The sequence below is a fragment of the Rhipicephalus microplus genome, chromosome 10 (genome assembly GCF_043290135.1).
Source record: "Rhipicephalus microplus isolate Deutch F79 chromosome 10, USDA_Rmic, whole genome shotgun sequence".
In the NCBI taxonomy this organism is placed as follows: Eukaryota; Metazoa; Arthropoda; class Arachnida; order Ixodida; family Ixodidae; genus Rhipicephalus; species Rhipicephalus microplus.
Window position 1 is genome coordinate 56092989 of NC_134709.1, and position 23081 is coordinate 56116069.

The window sequence follows — 23081 nt, forward strand, 5'->3', positions numbered from 1 at the left end:
CTTTTCAGAGTCGGCTTTGGCCATCCCGCTAAATTGGAGACAAAGCGCCCCCAGCGCAAAGTCCCAAGCTCTTCAACTGGTCACGTGCATGCGCCACTGGGGCTTTTATTCAAAAATACCATATCAACAAAAGCAAAAAAAAACTGGTTACAGCGCGCGGTAGGTGCCCTGTGGTTCTGTGGGAGGAACTGCCATTGTTTCCTAGGTTGTAGTACACATTGTGTATGCAGGTTGGAAAGTGGTGGGGCATGCTTGAACCTACCATGAGCCTTCTTAATCGTGTTCTTGCTTGCGCAATAAATGCATTAAGTGTCGACGCCTCTAGGCAGGAGTATACACTGTGAGCCAACATCATTGGAGTTGGGCAGATATGAAAATAGTGGCAGAACTCAAGCTAAAAGCATGGAACGTAGCCATGCCAAGTAACTTTTTCCCATCACGTATAGTGTCTTGGTCATGAGGCATTTCAACGTCAGGTTTCTGATCGTTGACATGACAGAAGCATTGATGCGCTCGTTCTGGGCAAAGCCGATTTGAAGATAGGTGGTGCAAAATTAGGGAGTGGGGCTAATTATATTTTGGCGTGGATGTACTGTCTGCTTCAAATGAAGCCCGAACAGTGGCAAGCCTTCGTGACGGTATAGTGCGCGCCATCCACTTATCATCATGGACAGACACGTATATATGTGCAGAACTGCCTAACAGGATGCGCGTGCCTGTGAGTCGTGATAAAGGGATACCGTGCACTATTCCATCACGAAGGCATGCCACTGTTCGGGTTTCATTTGACGCACATATAGTGCGTCGGTTCTGAGCTCGGGTCGACTGCCATGTCGGATTTGGCAGAGTAGTGCGTTACCGATAGGTCACGTAGGTTTTCGGGTGGTCGTTTGTGAAGGGACTCTTTTTTTGGGATGCCCTCGTGACAGGTGCCAAGCTTCTTTGTCCATTCACTTTCAGGTACGTTACTGCACCGAACTTTGACGTGCCGTTGCCAGAAAAGCTGAGTAAGTTGAATTCGGAGAACGTGAAACACTACGGTGTACTCAACGCGCTCGCGGCCTCTGGTGACCTGAAGAGTACCTACAACAAAGCGAAAGGCATCCTTGGCGTAAGTACAGCGGTGATCCACTCTAGTGCGCTCACTACAACCCTGGCGCCATGCTCTTGTGCAGTGTATAACTGAGTGTGGGCGCAGCTCGAGAAACGTCTGCCGCAAAAAAGACGAACTGCACGGTGTACGTGCGCTAAACTTCGGCAGGTTTTCAATTGCAGAAATCACACACAAGGAAACTCCCAAAGCGATTACTACAAAACGTAGCTTGATAAAAAGAAAAGAAACGCTACACAATGCATTAAAATAACGTACGAGAGGAACGCTTGAGGGTTAATAATCTCTTTGTTATTAACCTTTCTCGGACACAAGCATGCGGGTCCCTTTACCAATAAATGTATTTTATTAAGTAATAGTGCCACGGACGACTGGCTGATGCGTCGATTCCCGCGCCGACATGCAGAACTTCCATCTCTACTGGATTGCCCACATAACCTTCTTATATTCCGATAGTAGATTGCGCAGCGAATTTTCTCGTGATCAGGCTAGGTTTCACCATGGTTGCTTCATTAGTTTTGTTGTCTGCGATTTCTGCCATTGAAAGCCAGTTGAACTTTAGCGCCTGTCTTGTGTGGTTCGGCTTTTTTTGTCCGTGTTTTTTGTGGTACGCCCACAATGACTCCTCCCCAACATGCAGACATTTTGCTGCAGTTGAGTGTTTCAATATATACTCCTTTCACAAAAAGGTGTACTGACAACCATTTGCAAAACTTGAATTTGTTCTGTCATACAAATCGATTTCCTGTATACAGGAGAAGCTTGAAGCTCAGGGAATGCTACAATAGTTGAGGTTTTTCGAATAGGGCACGCGCCCGCTGTCTTCTGTGGTTGCAGCCACAGCGCATGCGTCAGAACGCTAACCACCGTTAGTATTTGCGGTCCACCCGTAAAAAAAAAAAAATCCCAAATAGCATGCAGCCCGCAAGGTCCGCCAATCCCCTTTTGCGGGACTTTAGTGCGCGTGAGTATTTTCGGGGGAACAAATGTTATCCGAGAACCGATATGGTGCCCATACGCAAACGCTACGCCTGCAACGTCTGCCAACTTAGCGCACTCTATTGGAAAACTCCCTGTTATTTTAGGGACAAGCACCTTAGGGTGTAAGCTTGCAGGCTGGTCGTGTTCTTGTAACGCTCCATATAAAACTAAACTTGCGTGCGCCACAAAGAAAAAGCGTACATCCCGCTACTCGTGTTTCTTAACATTACGTTAATGACTCGTCGTTAATTCTTAAATGATACTGTTTGGACTAGCAGTGGTGTCAGAGTGTCCGACCATGTTTACTAAGGTGCTCCAGTTTCTTATTTAAAACCGCAGGCTCAAAGATGTAGCTCTGCTATGAAGCCGTCTGTTTGAAACGCCGCTTCCTGGAACATATCTGTAAGGTGGTGGTTCGTTAGTGGAGCGGTGGCGGAGGGGACAGTATAGAGAGTAGAGATTTTGCCGTTGAAAAAAACCAGTGCACACGCCATGCTTCATCCCTTCTCAAGTTGTCACGTTTCTGGAGCTGAAAAACTCATTTTCTTCTTTTTCTCATTGCGCAGACTTTCAGAGCTTTCTGCTACGTCCTTTTTTTTCTGTGTTAAGGGAACTTGCTTCACTTAGTCGAACCCGTGCCATCATTGTTTGAAAATGAGGCTTGGGCTAAACAGGTGTTTGAGCATAACAACAGCCGAAGGCCGGTGGCGTTGTATTCGGAGAGCTGTGGGTAGCTTGATTTTTAATTTTTTAAATATTGAAGTCACTTTTCGCATGACACACCAAGCGATATCGGCATCTGGGTATTGTCGGGCCACAGTGTCAATTCTTGCGACTACACATAGCAGTGTCGCTAAGTTGCGATGACGTCGTTCACCAAAATATACAATATGACCACTTGTGCGTCACCAACGGAGCCATGCAGCTCAGCAGCCATGCCGTGATGTCACGGTAGAATAGGAACCAAAACTGGTGTTTAAAAAGCTGTCATGAAAACTCTAGCGGACTTGATTACCTTGGATGCTATACGAAACATTTGAAATTTGTCTTTACAGTATGTCTTTTACCTCTCCTTTTTCTTTCTTGTTTTCTTTTTTGCAGCAGCGGCATTTTGGTATGCAAAATTGAATATGTCCACTAAAGAAAAAAGCGAGTGGGTAATAAAATTTTTGAAAAGGCCACAGATCCAGTACGATCACAGGCATGGCTAACTTCAGTTTTACTACTTGCAACTCGTTTAACAATGTGCGTACTTCCATTCATTTCTCGGCGTCACTTCCGGTATGCACATGCTCACATTTAGTGGCACTATCCGGGATATTGCGTGTCGAAACCAGGACGTCACTTTGAGTAATCCTGTAATGTATTGGGCTCGTAAATGTTGGACCTCTGGTTTCTTTTTTTAATGCTTCTTAGTCTGAATACATTTGCCTCCAGCCATTCAACTGCCGCTGCCTAAATGGAAAAATTGACCTCAGGACCTAACTGCTGACCTTCACAGCCTTCTACCAACAGTCAAATATTGTCAACACTGCATTATCACAGCAGCTTTAGAGATTTACACTGAAGCAGGCACGGGGATTATCACACGCGTTTTTTTTTCGTGCTGGCTACTAGTAACATTGTAAACACTCATACAGCCTGTTCATTCTTTTTGCTTTTTATAAACATTTACAGAAACTGAAGAGCTTACAGTCCGGTGACAACACGAGAAAGACGTTATTAGCCTTCGGCATATATAATTACCGCGGGGCTAACGCCTGGAAGATCCTCCAGGAAGTCTTCACCTCGGCCATCGAGTGAGTGCGGAGATGCCTTGAAGCACATTTTTGTGGTTGCGTATCTTCACAAAAATCGTAAAAACGCATTTGCTTAGTGCAACGTGGTCGGTTGACGCCGGCACCATCTGTTGCTGTTTCCGAGATGGCCAGGCCGACCCATGGCAGCGATAGCCCACCAAGTGATCAGGGCCTATTTCTCGCTTGAATCTTCGACCACTGCTCGGGACTGTCCCGCTACACTTCCTCCTAGTCTTTCTCTTTCTTGGTTTTAATCTCGGGATAGCTGTACCGTGAACAGTATTTTTTTTTTTACTTTTAACAGCTAAATCGGTGCTACTTTGAACGCACGTGCGTGGAAATGGTTGAGCTGGTGTATGCACCTTACTTGACCTAACGTTCGCGACACTACACATAAAAGCAAGAAAACATACGTTTAACAATCCGAGATGGTAGTAGGCTTGATCAGAATGTAAAGTAGACGACGTCATCATCATCATCGTCGTCGTCATCATGAGGCTAACTACGCCCACTGCGGGGCGAAGGCCTCTCCTTCATTGCACGGGGTACCACATAGATCTTCTTTCATATATACGCACCTTGAAACCAGCGTAGTGGTTAGTAGTCACATTCGCTTGTTCGATATATTGCTTTGTGAAGCTGCAGCGCAGTACGCCTACCTTTTTTGCCTGAATGCGCCCCGTTCGTTATAGCTCGCCGTGAACGCGGTGTAAATGAGCTCAGTGGCGTATATCGTGAAATATTGCTGGGCGCACACCTGTTACCTTGTAGCAAAGATTATATATATATATATATATATATATATATATATATATATATATATATATATATATATATATATATATATATATATATATATATATATATATATATATACATGTGTCTCTCCAATTGTACGAAAAAATGGGGGACTCCTAAGCTTCGCCTTTAAGAGTTAAACGCGACAGCGAAATCCGGCACATGGTGCGCCCTTCAACGTATTAATATGTTATACTTAATAATATGTTTTGTTACAAACATACTCACGCGCATGCACAAACACACGCAGACAGTGGATTGTACCAGCGCGCGCGCGATTGGTACACACAAGTTTTTGATCTAAAGCAAGAGTCGCATGGCTTCCAAGATACATGCCACGCGCTCGTCAATTAGGAGGCCATAAAAAGCCTCACAGTGCGTCACAGCTGGCATCACAGTATCTAGCGTTCGCTGTTTGCTTGATCAATGCCTCTGGAAAGACATATGTTTTCCATTACATGGACATACATGTCTATTTTTCGAGCTGTTTGAAAGTTCCTGTGTGTTTTTAGCGGCGATGGCTGCATTATCTGGTCCTTTTTCGACGTAGTTTGAAGCCTCCCAAATGCGCCTACAAATCGCCGAAAGAGCTCGTTTTCGTCGGGACACCTATTTAACCCAACGCGTTAAAGGGGCCCTAAAACACTTTTTCAAGTAACATGGGAATGAAGTCACTAGAAGGGCTTATTGCCTCACAAATTTAACACCGCAAAATTTTTAAGAATCCGTTCAGTGCGAGTGGAGTTACAAAGGTTTGTCGCATGCTGCAATTGTACTCTTTCTTCTTTGGTCCCGACGAAAGCACTGAAAGCTAAGCAAGGAGAGGTGGCAGGGGCAAAGAAACTATGTCAACCACGCCTTGTGACATTGAGCACTCTTTTTTTCTTCTTGAAATGCCTGGCTTTTTCAGTGTGATCGCGCGCGCACGCGTGCACAAGTAGCGACCTCCCTCGGCAATCTGTTTAACGAGCTTTCTCGCTCACAGACAATTTTTTGCTCACAACCAACAGAGCCGACACCGACGGCAGCATTTCTGCGACACGAACTCTCTAATGCTATCGCCTTGATATACATCGCACTTTGAAATATTAGAAATAAACATACTTGCGTTCGCACCACACGTAATGGGCAATAATGTTAATATATGGTGGTTTTGGCACGGTAAACCGCACATATAAATCAATCAGTGTGTAAAAAACTTGTAGCCCTTTCAGACAAAGGCTAATGCTATTTCAGTGAAGAACTTAGTTTGATATTTCGTTTGCGGTCTTGCACGCAATCTTCGACATCAGCGCATAACGGCCATTAATAGAGTTTTCTTACTTCGCCTCTTAATGGTCATAATAGAAAACATTCGTGGCACATTAGAGGGATACTAAAGGCAACTATTAAATTGACATTGATTGTTGAAATAGCGCTCCAGAAACCTCGTAGTGTTACTTTTGTGCCAAGGAGAGGCCTATTTTGAAATAAAACCACGTTTTCGTGCTCCGCATCTGGTTAGGGCACTTCAAATTACCCGCCTCAAGAAGTCGACTGACCGGACCGACTCACGTCACTGTTGCCGTGTACAACGTTGCCCGGCTTTACTGCGCTAGTAGCAGCAGACCGAAAGCAGAGGGAGCCCCAGCAGCAACAACGGCCATTGATCAATTTCCCGCCATTGGCTTCAAGATTGCAGACGTTTTTTTTTTAAAAAAAAACGTCTGCAATCTTGCGGCCCTAGATGACACCACCTGTCATGTGTAATAACGCGAAAATGTAATTTTTGAACCACTCGCGCCATTCACCATAGTAACGTGTGACAGTTCTTTTTTTGTTCATGAACCAAGTAAGGAACGAACAGGCAGCATTTTATTGCGTCTCTTGATGCACGGAAGGGTCTTTATTGTAGTTAGATTGATTACTAGTGATTAATTGTAGGCGGTCCGTCTGTCATCGGGATCATTTTGAAAATCTCCTACTGCGGCACTTGTGTTCTTGTGCATTTACCTTAATATCTCGATAAGTAGGGCACTGTTGTTGATAATATTGTCGTTTATATGTTGTCACACATTGAGCTTTCACTCTGACATAAATTCTTATTTGACTTAAGTGTCCCTTTAAGCAGCCGCATACGGCAAAGCTCTTGCTCTTAGTGCCATTAAAAAAAGTCACACCTTTGCCGCAAAGGCGAAGCAATGAACGCGATAGCAACAAATTGGAAAGTCACGCGCAGAAACGCAAGCATATTGAAACGCGTCCCGCGTTTTTCACGCACAAATGACCCACGAGACATGCTCACAAGTACAGATGAACGCGAATAAGGGCCTAAGTTCTTACTCGCTGTGTTTGGAAAGCACACCCTTTTTCCAAACGGAGACTGTGCAACAATTGCAGGGACCTATGTGTGCAACCGGTAACTACAGCATACTCGTTCCGGTGAAAGCCCAAGGACCGCCAAGACGTACGATGGTACGTCTTGTTAGACGTACGACTGTTCGCCTAACACTGCAGACAAAGTGGTGGCTATCGTTAAATAGCGCCTCGGCACGAGCCATGCCCTCAGTGGTTCGCTGGCATTAGGATATTCAATAGTTACTATGAAATGTGTTTCAGGACTTCTTTGAAAGCGCTACGTATCGCTCAAATGCAGTGAGTCTGTGGCGGATACAGTCATCGCCTACAGCTCGGTGGGATGGATTGAGCGACCGAGTGAGTGCTTCAGCCACGCGCCGTCCATCTTCGACAAATCTAAGTACAACGGTGAGGCTGCCAAGGAAGCGGACCGGGCTCCGGACATTGTGAGTAAACATGGACCATGTGCAAAAGAGCCCCTCCGCAAATAGTCTGACCATAGTCGTCCGAGTACTAGTCCCCATCGAGCTTCGATCGACTGTAACCATAGCTCCTCGGAATTTTGACGCGAACGACTAATACGCGCCTGATCAGCCGTAGTTATCATAGAGCTGGCGCACACGGCTGACGCGTAAACTTACGCCGCTGCTGCTCTTCCATTTTGCTTCGCTTTGCTATGTCCAGCAGGATCGGATACGGCAGCGCACCGTTGCTCTCAATGACGAGTTGAGAAGCTAAGCTTGGAGGCGGTGCACGTGCAGCTGCATCTGCCGTTGCGTCGCACGCTCTCGACGCAGTGCGCTTTTAGGAGCGAATCTTCTTATGACGTGGCTTGTGCGTCCCCGTTGTGGGTAACCGCCCCTCGTTAATTCTTGAACCGGCCATAAGGGACAGTATTTGTACTATACGCTGAAAAATGCAAAATGGCACGACGCTAGAGGAGTGAAACTTTGGGCTAGTTGGTGTTGCATGATGAAGAACGTACAGCGCGAACACAAGACGGGAATACTAAAGAAGGGACACAGACAAGCGCTGTGTCTGTGTCCCTTCTTTAGTATTCCCGTCTTGTGTTCGCGCTGTACGTTCTTCATCATGACGCTAGAGGGTCTTATTTGTACAAAAGGAGGATTGACGGCACACGTACGGAAGGAGAGACGATCGCGCGACTACAATCACGTGTTCATCGGCGGCACCGTACGCTAGGGGGCGCTCTATAGTACAATAAAAATGGGGAATACTGGATACACTAGGTGTGGAAGATGTAGCCACTAATTTTTTAAAGGAGATCTACAAAAGTAACAAGGTAATTATAAAGCGGGAAAAACAGGTATCTATGCCCACAGAGGCGAAACGGGGGCTTAAGGTCCCTAGATGAAACAAGGTAGCGTCACTCATTGTTCTCGAGCCGACGTCCTCACTCTCTCGATTACTCCTCTTTTTCTCTGCCATCCACGTCTGTAATTGGTGGATTACTTGCACGTGATCTTGCAAATGACTGGTGGTGTTATTTATTATTATGCAAAAGGTTCAAAACGAGTACGCATGCGCATATGGCTCCAGCCGGATTCTCGCCGTGACCAAAGACAAAATCGTAGCCAGAACATAAACTGAAGACGAGGAGTGTTTCGGTGTGCGCTAAGTCGACAATGATTGTTTCGCCATGCTCGTTCAATGCAACATCTGCGTTTTTCAGCAATGCTGCGTTGCCGTAAACAACAGAAAATGGCTTCGCTCTCTTCAACTTACCTCGTGCTTTCCGAGATGAAGCGCACCATTAAGTGCAACTATGAACCATTTCACGCGAATGCTTTCGTGTATGTCGACGCGGATCTGCGAAGCGAGTTCACTTGTCGGTTTTTATTGAAACGCCAGGCGCGCGTCTAATGCGTGTCTAGTGCATGCCAGTTGGTACAAATGCATGTGGGTATGCACGTATACAGAACAGCTGTAGGTTGTAATCAACGCACCTTCAGAAACATTTCACTCTTGACCAGTTCCCGCTTGAGCCGAAACGCGCTGCTTCGAGACACCTCACCAGTAGAACTCTCACTTTTCAGGAAGTTCCCAGCACCACATCAGTGCATCACGATTGTCCAAATGGGCACATTTAAAAAAAAAAGTCATCGCAGTGCTGCTGGACGAGTGTTCGTACCAGTCTGGTCGTAGTTTTTTTTCTTGCGTGTGCACAAGCCGGTTTTAATCAATCGTCACAACGTCACGCCCTGTGGCCACTTACAGGATCCACCAAGAAGCACGTTCGCTGTGTCACAGCACGAACAAAACACAATCGGAGAAGTGGACTAGTTAGAACTGGACGAAATACCGCGGCCGTGGAACTAAAATGTACTACGCGAGACGCCTTGGCTAGTGGTGTAAAGTATAGAACTGCCCAACGTTGCCGGTTGAGTAACGCACATCCCGCTTGCTCTTGTGTTGTGCCGTATATGTTCATAAAGGTAACTGTTTATTCTACGTCTCATTTCGTTCCATTTTGTTTCAATTACATCTATTCACCGTAGCAACAGAACCCAAACATTCGCTTTTGGATGAAAGTTTTAAACCTTCTAAGGGGCGCTTCAGGCAAATAAGCGAGGAGGAAAAGGGAGGGTGTCACTACCTTGGAAACTTGTTTCATCTAGGGACCTTACGGGGGCTTAGGCAGGGGTGCCCTCTGTCACCCTCGTTATTCATGATGTACCTACAAGGATTAGAGGCCAAATTAGAGGGAAGTGGACTCGGCTTCAATTTCTCTTTCGTCAAACAAGGAAAACTCATTGAACAGGCACTACCAGCATTGATGTACGCAGATGATATAGTGCTAATGGCCGACAACAAGGAAGATTTGCAGAGATTGGTGGATATTTGCGGTAATGCGGGAGATAGGTTAGATTTCAGATTCAGTAAGGAAAAATCAGCAGTCGTGATTTTTAATGACAATGAACGTAGTGAGCTTCGAATACAGGAGGTCAGGCTAGATATAACAGATAAATACAAAGATCTGGGCGTATGGATAAGCAATGGGGCCGAGTACCTAAGGGAACATGAAATATACGTGTCGACTAAAGGTAACAGGAATGCAGCGGTAATGAAAAACAGGGCACTGTGGAATTACAATAGGTATGATGTTGTGAGAGGAATATGGAAAGGGGTCATGGTTCGGCAATGCGTCTGACGTTCGGCAATGTGGTCTTGTGCATGAGATCAGAAGTTCAAGCAAGATTAGAAATTAAGCAACGTGGAACAGGTAGGCTTGCATAAGGAGCTCACGGGAATACACCAAATCACGGAGTACAAGGTGATAATGGATGGACATTATTTGAGGGCAGGAAAGCTAGCCGCAAGATAAAGTTTGAGAAGCGATTGAGAGAAATGGGGGAGGGGCGTTCGGCTAGGAAGGTATTCACTACTTGTACATGAAAAATGTCGATACAAAATGGCGGAAGCAAACCAGATAATTGACTGCTAAATACTTGGAAAATAGCAGGGGGCCAAACCAAAAAGATTTATCGGTTAAAAAGAAGGTGAAGGAAGCTGAGACCGATATGTGGAGAATTGGCATGATTAAGAAGTCCGCACTAGAGATCTATCGAACTTTTAAGCAGAAAATAGCCAAAGAAAGAATATATGATAATACTCGGGGTAGTTCTCTACTGTTTGAGGCCAGGACGGGAGTATTGCGAACAGAGATATATCGGGCCAAATATGAAGGGGTAAGCACGGTATGCAGTGCGTGTGGAGAGGAAGAAAAAACTGCCGAACACTTGTTAATGTTCTGTAAAGGGCTTCACCCTGTAGTTCAGGTTGATGGCGCAGAGTTTTTCAATGCACTGGGGTTTAGGGACAGTGAGGGCAAAATAGACTTTCAGCGGGTAGAATTAACTAGAAGGAGGTTATCTGATTGGTGGCTAAAGTCAAGGCACGACTGAAAATTGAACCCTTCGCTGCAAAGTACAAATCCTAAGCCTCACAGTTTAAGGGAAAAAAAATAAATCTAGTGTTTGGTTCATTAAGTATTATGGCTTGGTGGCGCTAGCCACCGACCGATCTAAAGGGTACGGCTCTATCCATCCATCCATCCATCCATCCATCCATCCATCCATCCATCCATCCATCCATCCGTCCATCCGTCCATCCATCCATCCATCCATCCATCCATCCATCCATCCATCCATCCATCCATCCGTCCGTCCGTCCGTCCGTCCGTCCGTCCGTCCGTCCGTCCGTCCGTCCATCCATCCATCCATCCGTACGTACGTACGTACGTACGTACGTACGTCCATCCGTCCATCCGTCCAAACCGCCGTTTTGGTGCGCGCGCGCCTGTAGAGACTCGTCAACAGAAGATGGATAAAGCTGTTGAGCGACGTGCACGCGGGGCGGCGGCGGCTCGCGCTCGATAAAGGGACGCCGACGTGCTGGCGCGCGAGGCAGAAGCGCGCCGCGGGGACCATACAGTGCGACAACGGGAGTCCGAAGAGGCGAAGCAGCGTCGTGCGGGCCCAGCTTCGTCCCACTGTGTATGATTCACCCCGTGAATATGCTCTCATTTTTTCTGTGCTCGTTTTCTCCGTACTCTGTTTGCATTTTGCGAACGCGTTAGGAGTGATGCAAGATGAAACTGCAGCGCCGCAATTTCTTTCGTTGGCCGCAGCGTACACTTCGGAGAGCAAGCGTCCATGTATAGCTGCGAAACTGACCAGGTTCTAGAAACATTAACGTGGGGAGTGCTGATGCAGCGGGGATCTGTGATTGACACCAATGATGGCGACAATGATGGAGGGCAGGGTGCAGGCCTACACGTAGCTTCGGTGCTAAAAAAGTGAAATAGACAACCTTAATCTGAGAGCATAGACATGAGAACGTTTCAGTAAACAAAAGCTGCAAAATCATCGGTTGAATGCTTTAGGCAGATGCGTGATCGCTGAGAGAGGCGCCGGTTACGTAGGCCACATATTTTGCGCATTCGTTTGTATACAGTGTTTGATAGCCGGTTCCTATACAGCGGCGCCACATCTTCCATACTTAAGTGCAATGAGGCTGTGAAGAGGGTGGCACGATCGAATAGCAAGAATAACACAAGCTTACATGAAATTCGTTTACTTCTCGGGTGGCTGTTAAAGGTACTGACCATTGGCTGATTGATTCTTATGTGGGTTTAGCGTTCCGAAATGCCCATATGATTATGAGAGACGCCATATTTGGGGGCTCCAGAAATTTCAACCACCTGGTTTTATTAACGTGCACCCAAACATGACTTACAAGTGCCTAGAACGTGTGATTGGATCCCAGTAGGAATGAAAATACTATAAAATTTAGTTACAAATGCCAGCATTCTTTTCACGTTATAGGCATGATTTATATTTTAAAATCATGTTTTCTTTAGTCATGCTCAAAATTAAAGAACTTTGTTATCTGTTATGTCGCAAAGCCTAACAAAAAGGCTTGAATGTGGATTATGGAATAAACCAGTAACATATAGTCCACCCTCTGCTGCTGTACGCATATATGTAGTTGCGCAACATGACGTTGTCAGGCCTGCTGTTCTTCAAACCCAAATCCGACTAACAAGTGGCTAGCACGTGTGATTAGATCTCCGTAGAAATGAAAATACTATAAATTTATTGACAGATACCACAATTCTTCTCACGTTTTAGGGCTGTGCCCTACCACGCTTGTCCAACCCTATTTTTTGACTCCGATCGAAACGTCGACAAATAAACTTTTCATTCGCGCATGCACACACACACACACACACACACACACACACACACACACACACACACACATATATATATATATATATATATATATATATATATATATATATATATATATATATATATATATATATATATATATATATATATATATATATATATATATATATATATTGTCGCGACGTCAAGAGAGAGGTCGTACTCGAAGACGCTGGGAAAACAGCAGCGGGTCGGTCTTTTTGTTAACCGCGTGAGAGAGAGTTCCTCCTCTTTCTCGTTGTTGCGTGCTGCATAAAAGCGTGCAGATGCGCGTATGCGCTGTCGCCTTCGTCTTTTTCGCGGGACGCACGTGACATTTGCCTCCCTCCTAAAATGGCATCGTCCCGATGCGCAGCCAAGGCACTCTACTTATAAAAACGCACATATGCACCGGCACGCACAGGACAAACGAGAGTTAGCTGGACAAGTAGGGTTTCATCCGGATGACATGCACGATTTCGGGTGAGCAGTTTCGGCGACTGGAACTGCAATTGCCGTCGGGAATAACTTCGTAGTTGATGTCGTTCAATCGTCGGGTGACTCGATATGGGCCAAAGTATCGTCGTAATAGCTTTTCTGAAAGTCCGCGTCTGCGTATTGGGATCCAGACCCATACCTTGTCGCCTGGTTTGTAGGTTACCAATTTATGTCGTAGGTCGTACCGTTTCGCATCTTTGTGTTGCTGGTGACAAATACGCACGCGGGCTAGCTGTCGGGCTTCTTCGGCACGCTGACCAAATTCTTCGGCGTCAGCGTGAGTGTCGTCACACTCGTGCGGCAGCATAGCGTTCAACGTTGTAGTGACTTCGCGCCCATTTACTAAACTAAACGGCGTCATTCCGGTAGTTTCCTGTCGGGCAGTATCATAGGCGAAGGTCACATAAGGCAAGATTTCGTCCCAGTTCTTGTGTTCTGTGTCGACATACATGCAGAGCATGTTTGCGAGGGTCTTATTAAGCCGCTCTGTTAGTCCGTTTGTTTGTGTGTGGTACGCCGTTGTTCTCCGGTGAGCTGTACCACTGAGCCTGAGAACCGACTCCAAAAGTTCTGCCACGAACGCAGTTCCTCTATCCGTGATGAGAACTGTTGGAGCACCATGCCGAAGGATGACGTTTTCTATGAAGAAATGAGCCGCTTCTGCTGCTGTGGCCCTCGGCATGGCTTTAGTTTCTGCGTAGCGAAACAAGTAATCAGTGGCGACTATGATCCATCTGTTCCCTGTGGTAGAAGTTGGGAATGGGCCCAGGAAATCCATTTCGATTTGGGCGAATGGCTTTGAACGGAATGTAATAAGCCTGCCGGCCTGCCGGGTGGTGCTTTGCGTCTTTGACAGTCGGCACATGTTTGGACGTGATGTTTCACAGCAGCAGGTAGGTTAGGCCAGTAGTAACTGTTTTGCAGACGGGATAATGTTCGAGTGTAACCGAGATGACCAGAGGTGACTTCATCATGGCAGGCTTCTAGGATTTCTTTTCGCAGTGATGCAGGGACGACGAGCAAGTATGGGCTGCCAGTGGGAGAAAACTTTTTCTTGTATAGGACGTTGTTCCTTAAACAAAAAGATGGCACTCCTCTCGCAAAAATTCGCGGCACGTCTTCCCGTCGTCCTTCTAAGAAATCGATAAGCGAAAGCAGGTCAGGGTCACGGCGCTGCTCTTGTGAGATAGTGGGCGCGTTGATGGCTCCCAAGAATGCGGCGTCCATAGACTCGTCATTAATAGCGGCAGGCTCAATGGGTGGCCGCGAGAGACAGTCTGCGTCGGTGTGCTTCTTCCCTGATTTATAAATAATGGTCATATCAAACTCCTGAAGCCGAAGGCTCCAGCGTGCTAAACGGCTGGATGGGTATTTCAAGTTAGTGAGCCAGCAAAGCGAGTGCTGATCACTGACGACCTTGAATGAGCGGCCGTACAGATACGGTCGAAATTTGAGAACCGCCCAAACCACGGCGAGGCATTCTTTCTCGGTAGTCGAGTAGTTCTCTTCCGTGCGAGAGAGAGCTCTGCTGGCATAGGCTATCACTTTCTCGGAGTTATCTTGCCATTGTATCAGTACGGCGCCCAGGCCTACATTGCTTGCGTCGGTGTGAAGTGCTGTTGGCGCTTCCTGGTCAAAGTGCGCCAGAACCGGAGGTGTTTGGAGGCGTTGGCGTAATTCGTTGAACGCTGTTTCTTCTTTTTCGCTCCAAAGAAAGGGGACATCCTCTCGTGTGAGCCGCGTCAGAGGCGCCACAATAGACGAAAAGTTGGCGATGAATCGTCGGTAATAAGCGCAGAGGCCTAAGAAGCGTCTCACTGCTCTTTTGTCATGCGGTGCGGGAAACTTTGCGACAGCATCGATTTTGCCCGGGTCAGGTCAAACACCTTCGTGGCTGACCACGTGGCCTAAAAAGCAAAGTTCGTTGAAACCGAAGTGGCACTTCTCTGGCTTTAAAGTCAGGCCAGCCGAGCGTATAGCTTGTAGAACTGCGAATAATCGACTTAGGTGTTCCTCGAATGTAGCTGAGAAGACGACAACGTCGTCTAGATAAATCAAGCATGTCTGCCACTTGAGTCCTGATAGCATAGTGTCCATTAAACGCTGAAAAGTGGCTGGCGCTGAGCATAACCTGAATGGAAGCACTTTAAATTCATAAAGACCGTCGGGCGTCACGAAAGCAGTTTTCTCACTGTCTCTTTCGTCGACCTCTATTTGCCAATAGCCGCTTCGCAGGTCCATCGATGAGAAATAGCGTGCATGCCGCAGTCGATCAAGAGAGTCATCTATACGTGGCAGTGGGTAGACGTCTTTCTTCGTTACTTGGTTTAACTTGCGGTAATCTATACAGAAACGCAAGCTGCCGTCTTTCTTTTTAACCAATACCACGGGGGATGCCCAGGGACTCTTGGAAGGCTGTATTACGTCATCTTGGAGCACCTTCTGAACTTGCTTTTGGATCTCCTCACGTTCTTTCGGAGCCACACAGTATGGGTTTTGACGGATCGGTCTCGTATTTTCTTCAATGATGATTCGGTGCCGGGTCAGTGGTGTTTGCTTGACTTTCGACGTGCACGAAAAACAATTTTTGAAGTGGTGTATCAGCTCTAGTAGGCGCTGTTTTTCCGAGGCTGACAGGGTTGAGCAAATGTTGACAGACAAAGGTGTCGAGGCTGGGATGGTTGCCTCGTCCGGTTGCAAAGCGAAGCAATCTCTGGCTTGGTCCACGTCCTCGTAGTAGGCCATCGCGGTGCCCTTCTGGATGTGACGACGCTCGTTTGCTGAAGTTGGTGATGAGAACTTCTGCCCGCCCATCAATTAGTGCCAGAATGCCTCTCGCTATTGAAACACCTTGCGTAAGCAATAGCGTGTCAATTCGCTCCGCTATCACCTCATTACGGCACGGCCGTTCACACAACACCGACACAAGGCAGCAAGATCTCGGCTGGAGCATCACATCATCGGCTACACGTAAACGTTGCAGTTGTTCTTCAGTGGCGGCGTCGACGTAAGGATGGGCGGAAAAGGTGACGATACGTTCTGGGATGTTGATGATAGCACCGTACTCCCGCAGAAAATCCATACCCAAAATCAACTCTTTACAACAGTCCTGTAAAATGACAAAAGTGGCGACGAAGTTCGAATCATCGATTACGAGCCGAGCGGTGCATTTACCAGTTGGCGTCATTAGCTGCCCACCAGCACTTCTTATACTCGGCCCACTCCACGGCGTCTTAACCTTCTTAAGGCGGTCGGCGAGCTCTTGTCGCATAATAGAGAAGTCAGCACCAGTGTCAACCAGTGCTGTTACGTGGTGTCCGTCTATAATAACGCTGAGGTCGGCACGTACAAATTCATTGGCAGTAGTACTCGTGGTTGTTGTCGTCTTCGTCATCACCGTCGTCACGTCGTCTTTGTGCAGAGGCAAGGGGGTCTTTTTGGCGTCTCGGCAATTGGCAACCTTGCCCCCGGAGGTCGCGGCAGTTAGTTTCCCTGGCATGGGCTTGGGGAGCGGTTTCTGATGGCGTCCGCGTATCTTTGGCGATTCGGGGAATTCTGACCTCGTGCAGGTGAGGGAGACCGCCAGCGACGACTTGGTGACGACGCTTGGTTGGTCGGTAGGTGATCAGCACCATGGTCACGAGGGTCTTCAGAATAAAAAAAGCGGGCCGAGGAAAGTTTCCAAACCGGGTTTCTCGATGACGGCAGTAGCGCAAGATGTGGCCTGGTTCGCCGCAGTGGAAACAAAGGGGTCGACGGTCGGCAGTGCGCCACAAGTCGGTCTGACGTACTGGTGGTCGCCGCACAGGTTCACGCTGCCACCACGGCAAGGTAATGGGCCGCGGCTGAAAGGGTGCTTCTTCTGGGGCAGGCGGATGACGGCGGACGGCATCAGCATAGGTCAGTGGACGTGGTTCGGGTGGTGGCGCCGGTGATGGAAAGGCTTGCCGTAGTTCCTGGCGCACGATTTCTGCAACAGAAGCAACTGGGGGATCGGTAGACGGAAGGCCGAGGGCCCGCAGCTCTTCCCGCAGGATTTGTCGAATCATTTGCCGTAAAGAGTTTTCAGAAACGGCAGCGTTTTGAGCGGCGGCCCCAACAGGCGTTTGGTCGGGCAGGCGGTCAAAGTGGCGGCATCGTTGCCGGAGCACCCGTTCAATGACAGTCGCCTCTTTGATGAATTCATCCACTGTTGTTGGCGGATTTCGTACAAGGCCGGCGAAAAGCGGTTCCTTAACTCCCCGCATCAGATGACGAACTTTCCTTGCCTCGGGCATGTCAGGGTCAGCGCGGCAAAATAGGCGGGCCATATCCTCAGCGAACATGGCCACGCTTTCGTTCCGCTTTTGCATGCGGGCTTCGATCATCTGTTGTGCGAGATCCCGTCGGTCCGCACTCAGGGACGTCTCGAGAAGCTTTTGGCGGAAATTGTCCCAGGTTTGGAAAGTAGGCTCCCTGTTCTCGTACCATGTGCGAGCGCTATTTTCCATTGCGAAGTAGGCACGGCCAAGTTTTTCTTGCACGCTCCAACGATTCACCACAGCGGTCCGCTCGAACTGGTAGAGCCAGTCCTCGACATCTTCATACGGTTCTCCACGGAAGACTTCGGGAACACGAGGAGTCTCAAAAGTTACCTGGTAAGGGTGAGTCGTCTGGGCCGGGGCCGGGGGAAGATTCGCAGACGCTGAAGGGGCCGCCATGTTGGTAAAAGGAGATGCCGTCAAGAGTTTTGGGCTTAGGCCTAATAGGCGCCGGCTGAATCGGTGTACTGGAGTCGCAACAAGACGTTGAGGCTCCGGGCTGGGTGTACGGTCCCGAACAACGCTTTCTTGCATCAGGTTGCAGGCCCCAGCACCTCCACCAGTGTCACGACGTCAAGAGAGAGGTCGTACTCGAAGACGCTGAGAAAACAGCAGCGGGTCGGTCTTTTTGTTAACCGCGTGAGAGAGAGTTCTTCCTCTTTCTGGTTGTTGCATTCTGCATAAAAGCGTGCAGATGCGTGTATGCGCTGTCGCCTTCGTCTTTTTCGCGGGACGCACGTGACAATATATATATATATATATATATATATATATATATATATATATATATATATATATATACGTGATGAGCCACACGAGAACGGTGTGGTGGAATGGTAGATAAGGAGGAAGACGAAGAAAAATAAATGGTTCATCGTACAACCATCACGCCTCCTGCGTCACACTAGTCGACAGGATCTACCGTGCCCTTCATCATGGCCACATCCAAGAAAGTCATCAACATCCCGAAGTACTCGGGAGCATCTACAGACGTCCCCTTTGAAAAGTGGCTCCGACTCTTTGAGGTGAGGACTGCGGCCACAGCAGGAACGGAGCGAGACAAGCTGTGCTACTTCTCCGATTACCTTGAAGGTGAGGCTTTCCGATGGTTTCTTACCGACGTTTTCGACACAGACGCGTCTTGGGAGAGCTTATGTGAACGCATGAAGGGACGCTTTACTAGCGGCGTCGCGGATCCTTTTCGCCAATTCATTCATTGCCGGTTGCGAACAGGCCAGAGCTTGAAGGAATACTAGAATGAAAAAATGTCTCTCGGACGCCTCGCCGACCTAAAGGACACGCACCTTTTATCAGGGCTCATCGACGGCCTTCCTGCGCATATGGAGATGGCGCTTGCTGGGCTTACCTCGTCTACACCAGAGACATGGCTTACAGCAGCACTTCGTGTAGAGTCAACCATGCAGAGAATGAAGTTACATCGCTTTCCACCAGCTCGGAATACACAGATTAACGTAACAAGTGACAGAACTAGTCAGCGTCCACGCAATTCCCCGGTATGAACACCCGTGCGTGAGTGCAAACACTGCGCGATGGATGGCTTACCCCGACAGATGCACTGACATAATGAATGCTCACGACGCGCAAGCATTTCCGCCCTCTCCACCAACCAGGGAAACGAGGAGGGCGACCCAGAGTTCATGTGATTCAGTTTGATGCCCTCATTAACGGGTACCCTGTCAGCGCTACACTTGATACCGGAGCTACGATTACCTGTATCAACGAACCAGTGCTGAAGGCACTTCACCAGCAAATAATGAGGAATTCATGCATCTCAGTTCAACAAGTCACATCATGTACCAAAACTTTGGGTCGCGTTAATCTAAAGGTACAGATAGGAAAAGTGACAAGAGAAATTCAGGCTCATGTTCTACAAGGCATGAAGAGCAACTTACTTCTTGGCTTCGATAGTGCTTGCCTCTTTAACTTGTCGCTGGACCTTGACACTATGACTCTACGCTAAGCGAAAGACATCCTCCACTCTCGTACACAGAACCAAACCACGGTTAACAAGGGCGCGTCTTTGCAAGGTGTTGAAGTTTGTGATGTACTACATCTAAATAAAACTCAACAGTTGGCATTGAAGCAGCTTATCCACAAGTACGGTGACATTTTTTCCAAGTCACAGACAGACATTGGGTGCATCAACGGCGAAATGCATTGCATTCATCTCAACAACAATGTTCCCATTCGTAGAGCTCCCTATCGATGCTCAGAAACTGACAGCGTTGATATGGACAGACAGATCAATGAGCTTCTCAAGCAAGGTGTCATACGACTATCTACCTCCTCATACGCTGCGCCAGCACTTCTGGCAGAGAAAAAAGGGGAAGGACGCACGCGCTTCTGCATCGACTACCGCAAACTGAACGAATTGACGGTGCCTTATTATCAGCCCATTCCTCGGATCGATGACATTCTCGATTCCCTGGGGAAATCTACGTACTTCTCGACATTAGACGTAACGTCAAGTTACTGGCACGTGAAAAGTCACCCTGATGACATTCCGAAAACGGCGTTTGTCACACGTACCGGTCACTACGAGTGGCTGGTCATGCCTTTTGGCCTATGGAATGCTCCGGCCACCTTCGAACGGGGTGTCAAATTTGTATTGGCAAAACACCGTTTGCAGAACGTCACGAATTACTTCAATGACATTGTTGTCTACTCTGACACGTTTCCAGACCATCTGAGGCATCTGGAGGGCATTTTGAAAGCTTTCAAAAGCGAAGGCGTCAAGCTGAAATTAAAGAAATGTCAATTCGCTCGAACCTCCATTGAGTACCTGGGACACAAGGTTTCGCATGGCACCGTCTCTCCAAAGCAAAGCAACGTGGACGCAATCCTACGGTTTCCGACACCATCACGCCCTAAAGAGTTGCAGCGTTTTCTCGGCACCGTCAATGTTTACCGGCGATACATCGACCCCTTCAGTCAAATCGCTCCCCCACTGACGCGCCTGCTCAGCAAAGACGCCACCTGGAACTGGGATGCGGAGTGTGAACTGGCTTTCACTCAGCTCAAGAAATGCGTGACAGAAGAGCCAATCCTTAACATCTAAGATGCCAATAAGCCTTGTGTGCTATACTGCGATGCATACAGCAGAGGTATCGGCGCCGTCTTGAAGCAACCGTGTGACGAACCACACGAGAACGGTGTGGTGGAATAGTAGATAAGGAGGAAGACGAAGAAAAATAAATAGTTCATCGTACAGCCATCACGCCTCCACGCCTCCTTCGTCATATATATATATATATATATATATATATATATAAATATATATATATATATATATATATATATATATATATATATATATATATATATATATATATATATATATATATATATATATATATATATATAGACGTAGCGAGGAAGGAAGCGCACTCGCTCCGTAGTAAAACCGAAAGCGAGAAAGCACGACTTACACGACTTACGAGGAAACACTTTTATTAATCACATACGTTTCGGCTGGTGGGCCAGCCTTCGTCACTGACAAAGGCTGGCCCACAATCGGACACAATTGGACACAATCGAATAATATCTGAAATGATGTTTGCACATTACACTAAAACAGGTAACAGGTTCGCGTGTGCACAGCAAGCGTACAGTGTGAAACATTGCCAACTTTCACGTCCGTTTGTAATTTTTGTGCGCAGTTAACTGTTTCAAGAATGATGACTAAAGACAAGAAGTACAAAGGCCGCGCCAAGATGGGCCTCTCGTTCGAGCTTGGCACGCTGGTGTACCATCTCAAGGCCGAGGCTGTTAACTTGGATATGGTAAATGCAGCTTGCCACGGAATGTACGTCACCAGCTTGGACATTGTCGTAAGTTTCTTTTTAGAGGCGAAGCTTTTTATAGCGGCACCCGTTCGTCCCTCGTAGCTGTTGTAGTATTTAACAAGTATAACATTTTGACCTCCAAGGTGGTGCTGGTGAGATATTTTTTGTGTGCGTTGTTCAACAATAAAGGATAGTGCTCAATGTACATGCCGATGGCTGTTAAGGGAGAATGAGAGACAGGAGCATTCGGCTTTTAGTTAATGCGCACGCTGTAATCCCCCTTAGCAGCTATTGGCATGTACATTGAGCACTATCTGACAAGAAAGGGTTGCCATGTTATACTCGCTCCGTGTAAGCTCCTTAGATTTAGAAAGGTTTAGCGAGCGTTGGACCGCAGTGCCATGAATACAGTGAACTAGTATATACCATGAACTCGAGGTGGTTAAAGGTGGGAGGTAGACACCAAGCGCAAGCCGTAAGAAAGTATACATATATCATCTCTCGTTTAGTCCTTGGAATGTCCGTTGGTTGGTGGTGCATATGCGGAATAAATGATGAAAAGATGCGAGATGGTGGTACTTGGAGTGTTGAATAGATGGACGAACAGACACACAGACAGATGCATGGATGGACGCATGAACGGACACAGGGGCTAGCTGATCGCTAGCTGAACTGTGCAACGTGTGCTACCCCAAGGTAGGGCTACAGTGTATTCATATCTTTTCGATACGCTTATACTGTGCGTGTCACGTGGAAGCCTTGGTATTCTGTTTTTGCCCACGTATGCATTGTTACAGAAAAGAATTGTTCGAGATTATTGCATAAAAACGCTACTATATAGTATTACCCCTTTTGATTGAGTTTTTATTGGTAGCAAAATTGGTAGGTAACGTCATGTAGAAAGCTCCATGTTTGTAAAGTAGTAAACTAGGTCGTTCCTACATTCAGTTGGTACATATGCTTATGAAGGGGTAAACAAGGGGAGTGTGGAAGGCTCACTTTTTCTACGTTGGACATATTAAGAACTAAGACGCTACAATCTCATCGAAATTATAAGGGATTTTATTAGAAGTAATTGTGAAGTTAAAAGTCACAGTTTCACAGTAAGGGTGAAGCAATGAGTGCGATAGCAACAAATAGGAATGTTATACGATGTGGGGGAAGCAGCTCCAGGGTGCGATCTGACGCATCTCTACAAAACGCTGGTGTAAGAGAATACGGCGCTCCAGACAGTCTTCGCACCGTCTCATCACATTGAGAAAGAAGCATGTATAATATGAGGGTATGTGAGACTTCTGCTGACAGTTGGCGAAATAGCCAGATAATACGTTCGCCAGAGACGACCCCCCCCCCCCCCTCCCCTCCCTTTTTCCTCGCATCTCTTCACCCTTCTCAAAGATAAGATGAGCGCAGCGTTTTTTCTCCGCTTGAGCGCTCGATGGCAGATGCAATCGGCCGGGAGAATCTTATGGCACGCGCCTCGTATAGTGACGAACATGGGCCGGTTTGTTTCATCACTTCTTCAGGCGCGTTCGTCAACCCCCCTCGCGCGCTATTACCCGCGGGTAGAACGTACGAGGCGCTGGGGAATATCATGAACTTGGACTTCATGCATGGCATGATGCTGACGGTGATGGCTAAAACCCATCGAGACTGTCTATGTAATTGCGACCGCAATAATTTTGAAGAAAGTAAAGTGAACTAAAAGACAACTT

The 23081-nt window shown here is 47.3% G+C and overlaps 1 protein-coding gene across 1 annotated transcript in view; it reads left to right on the forward strand.

The window, feature by feature from the left end:
- LOC142774252 (uncharacterized) overlaps nt 1-23081 on the forward strand; it is a 73301-nt gene that overhangs the window by 44220 nt on the left and 6000 nt on the right. The window contains exons 7-10 of the mRNA XM_075874640.1: nt 961-1111; nt 3770-3891; nt 7325-7472; nt 21241-21411. Coding sequence (XP_075730755.1) covers nt 961-1111; nt 3770-3891; nt 7325-7472; nt 21241-21411 — 592 coding nt within the window. The remainder of the gene's footprint in view (nt 1-960; nt 1112-3769; nt 3892-7324; nt 7473-21240; nt 21412-23081) is intronic.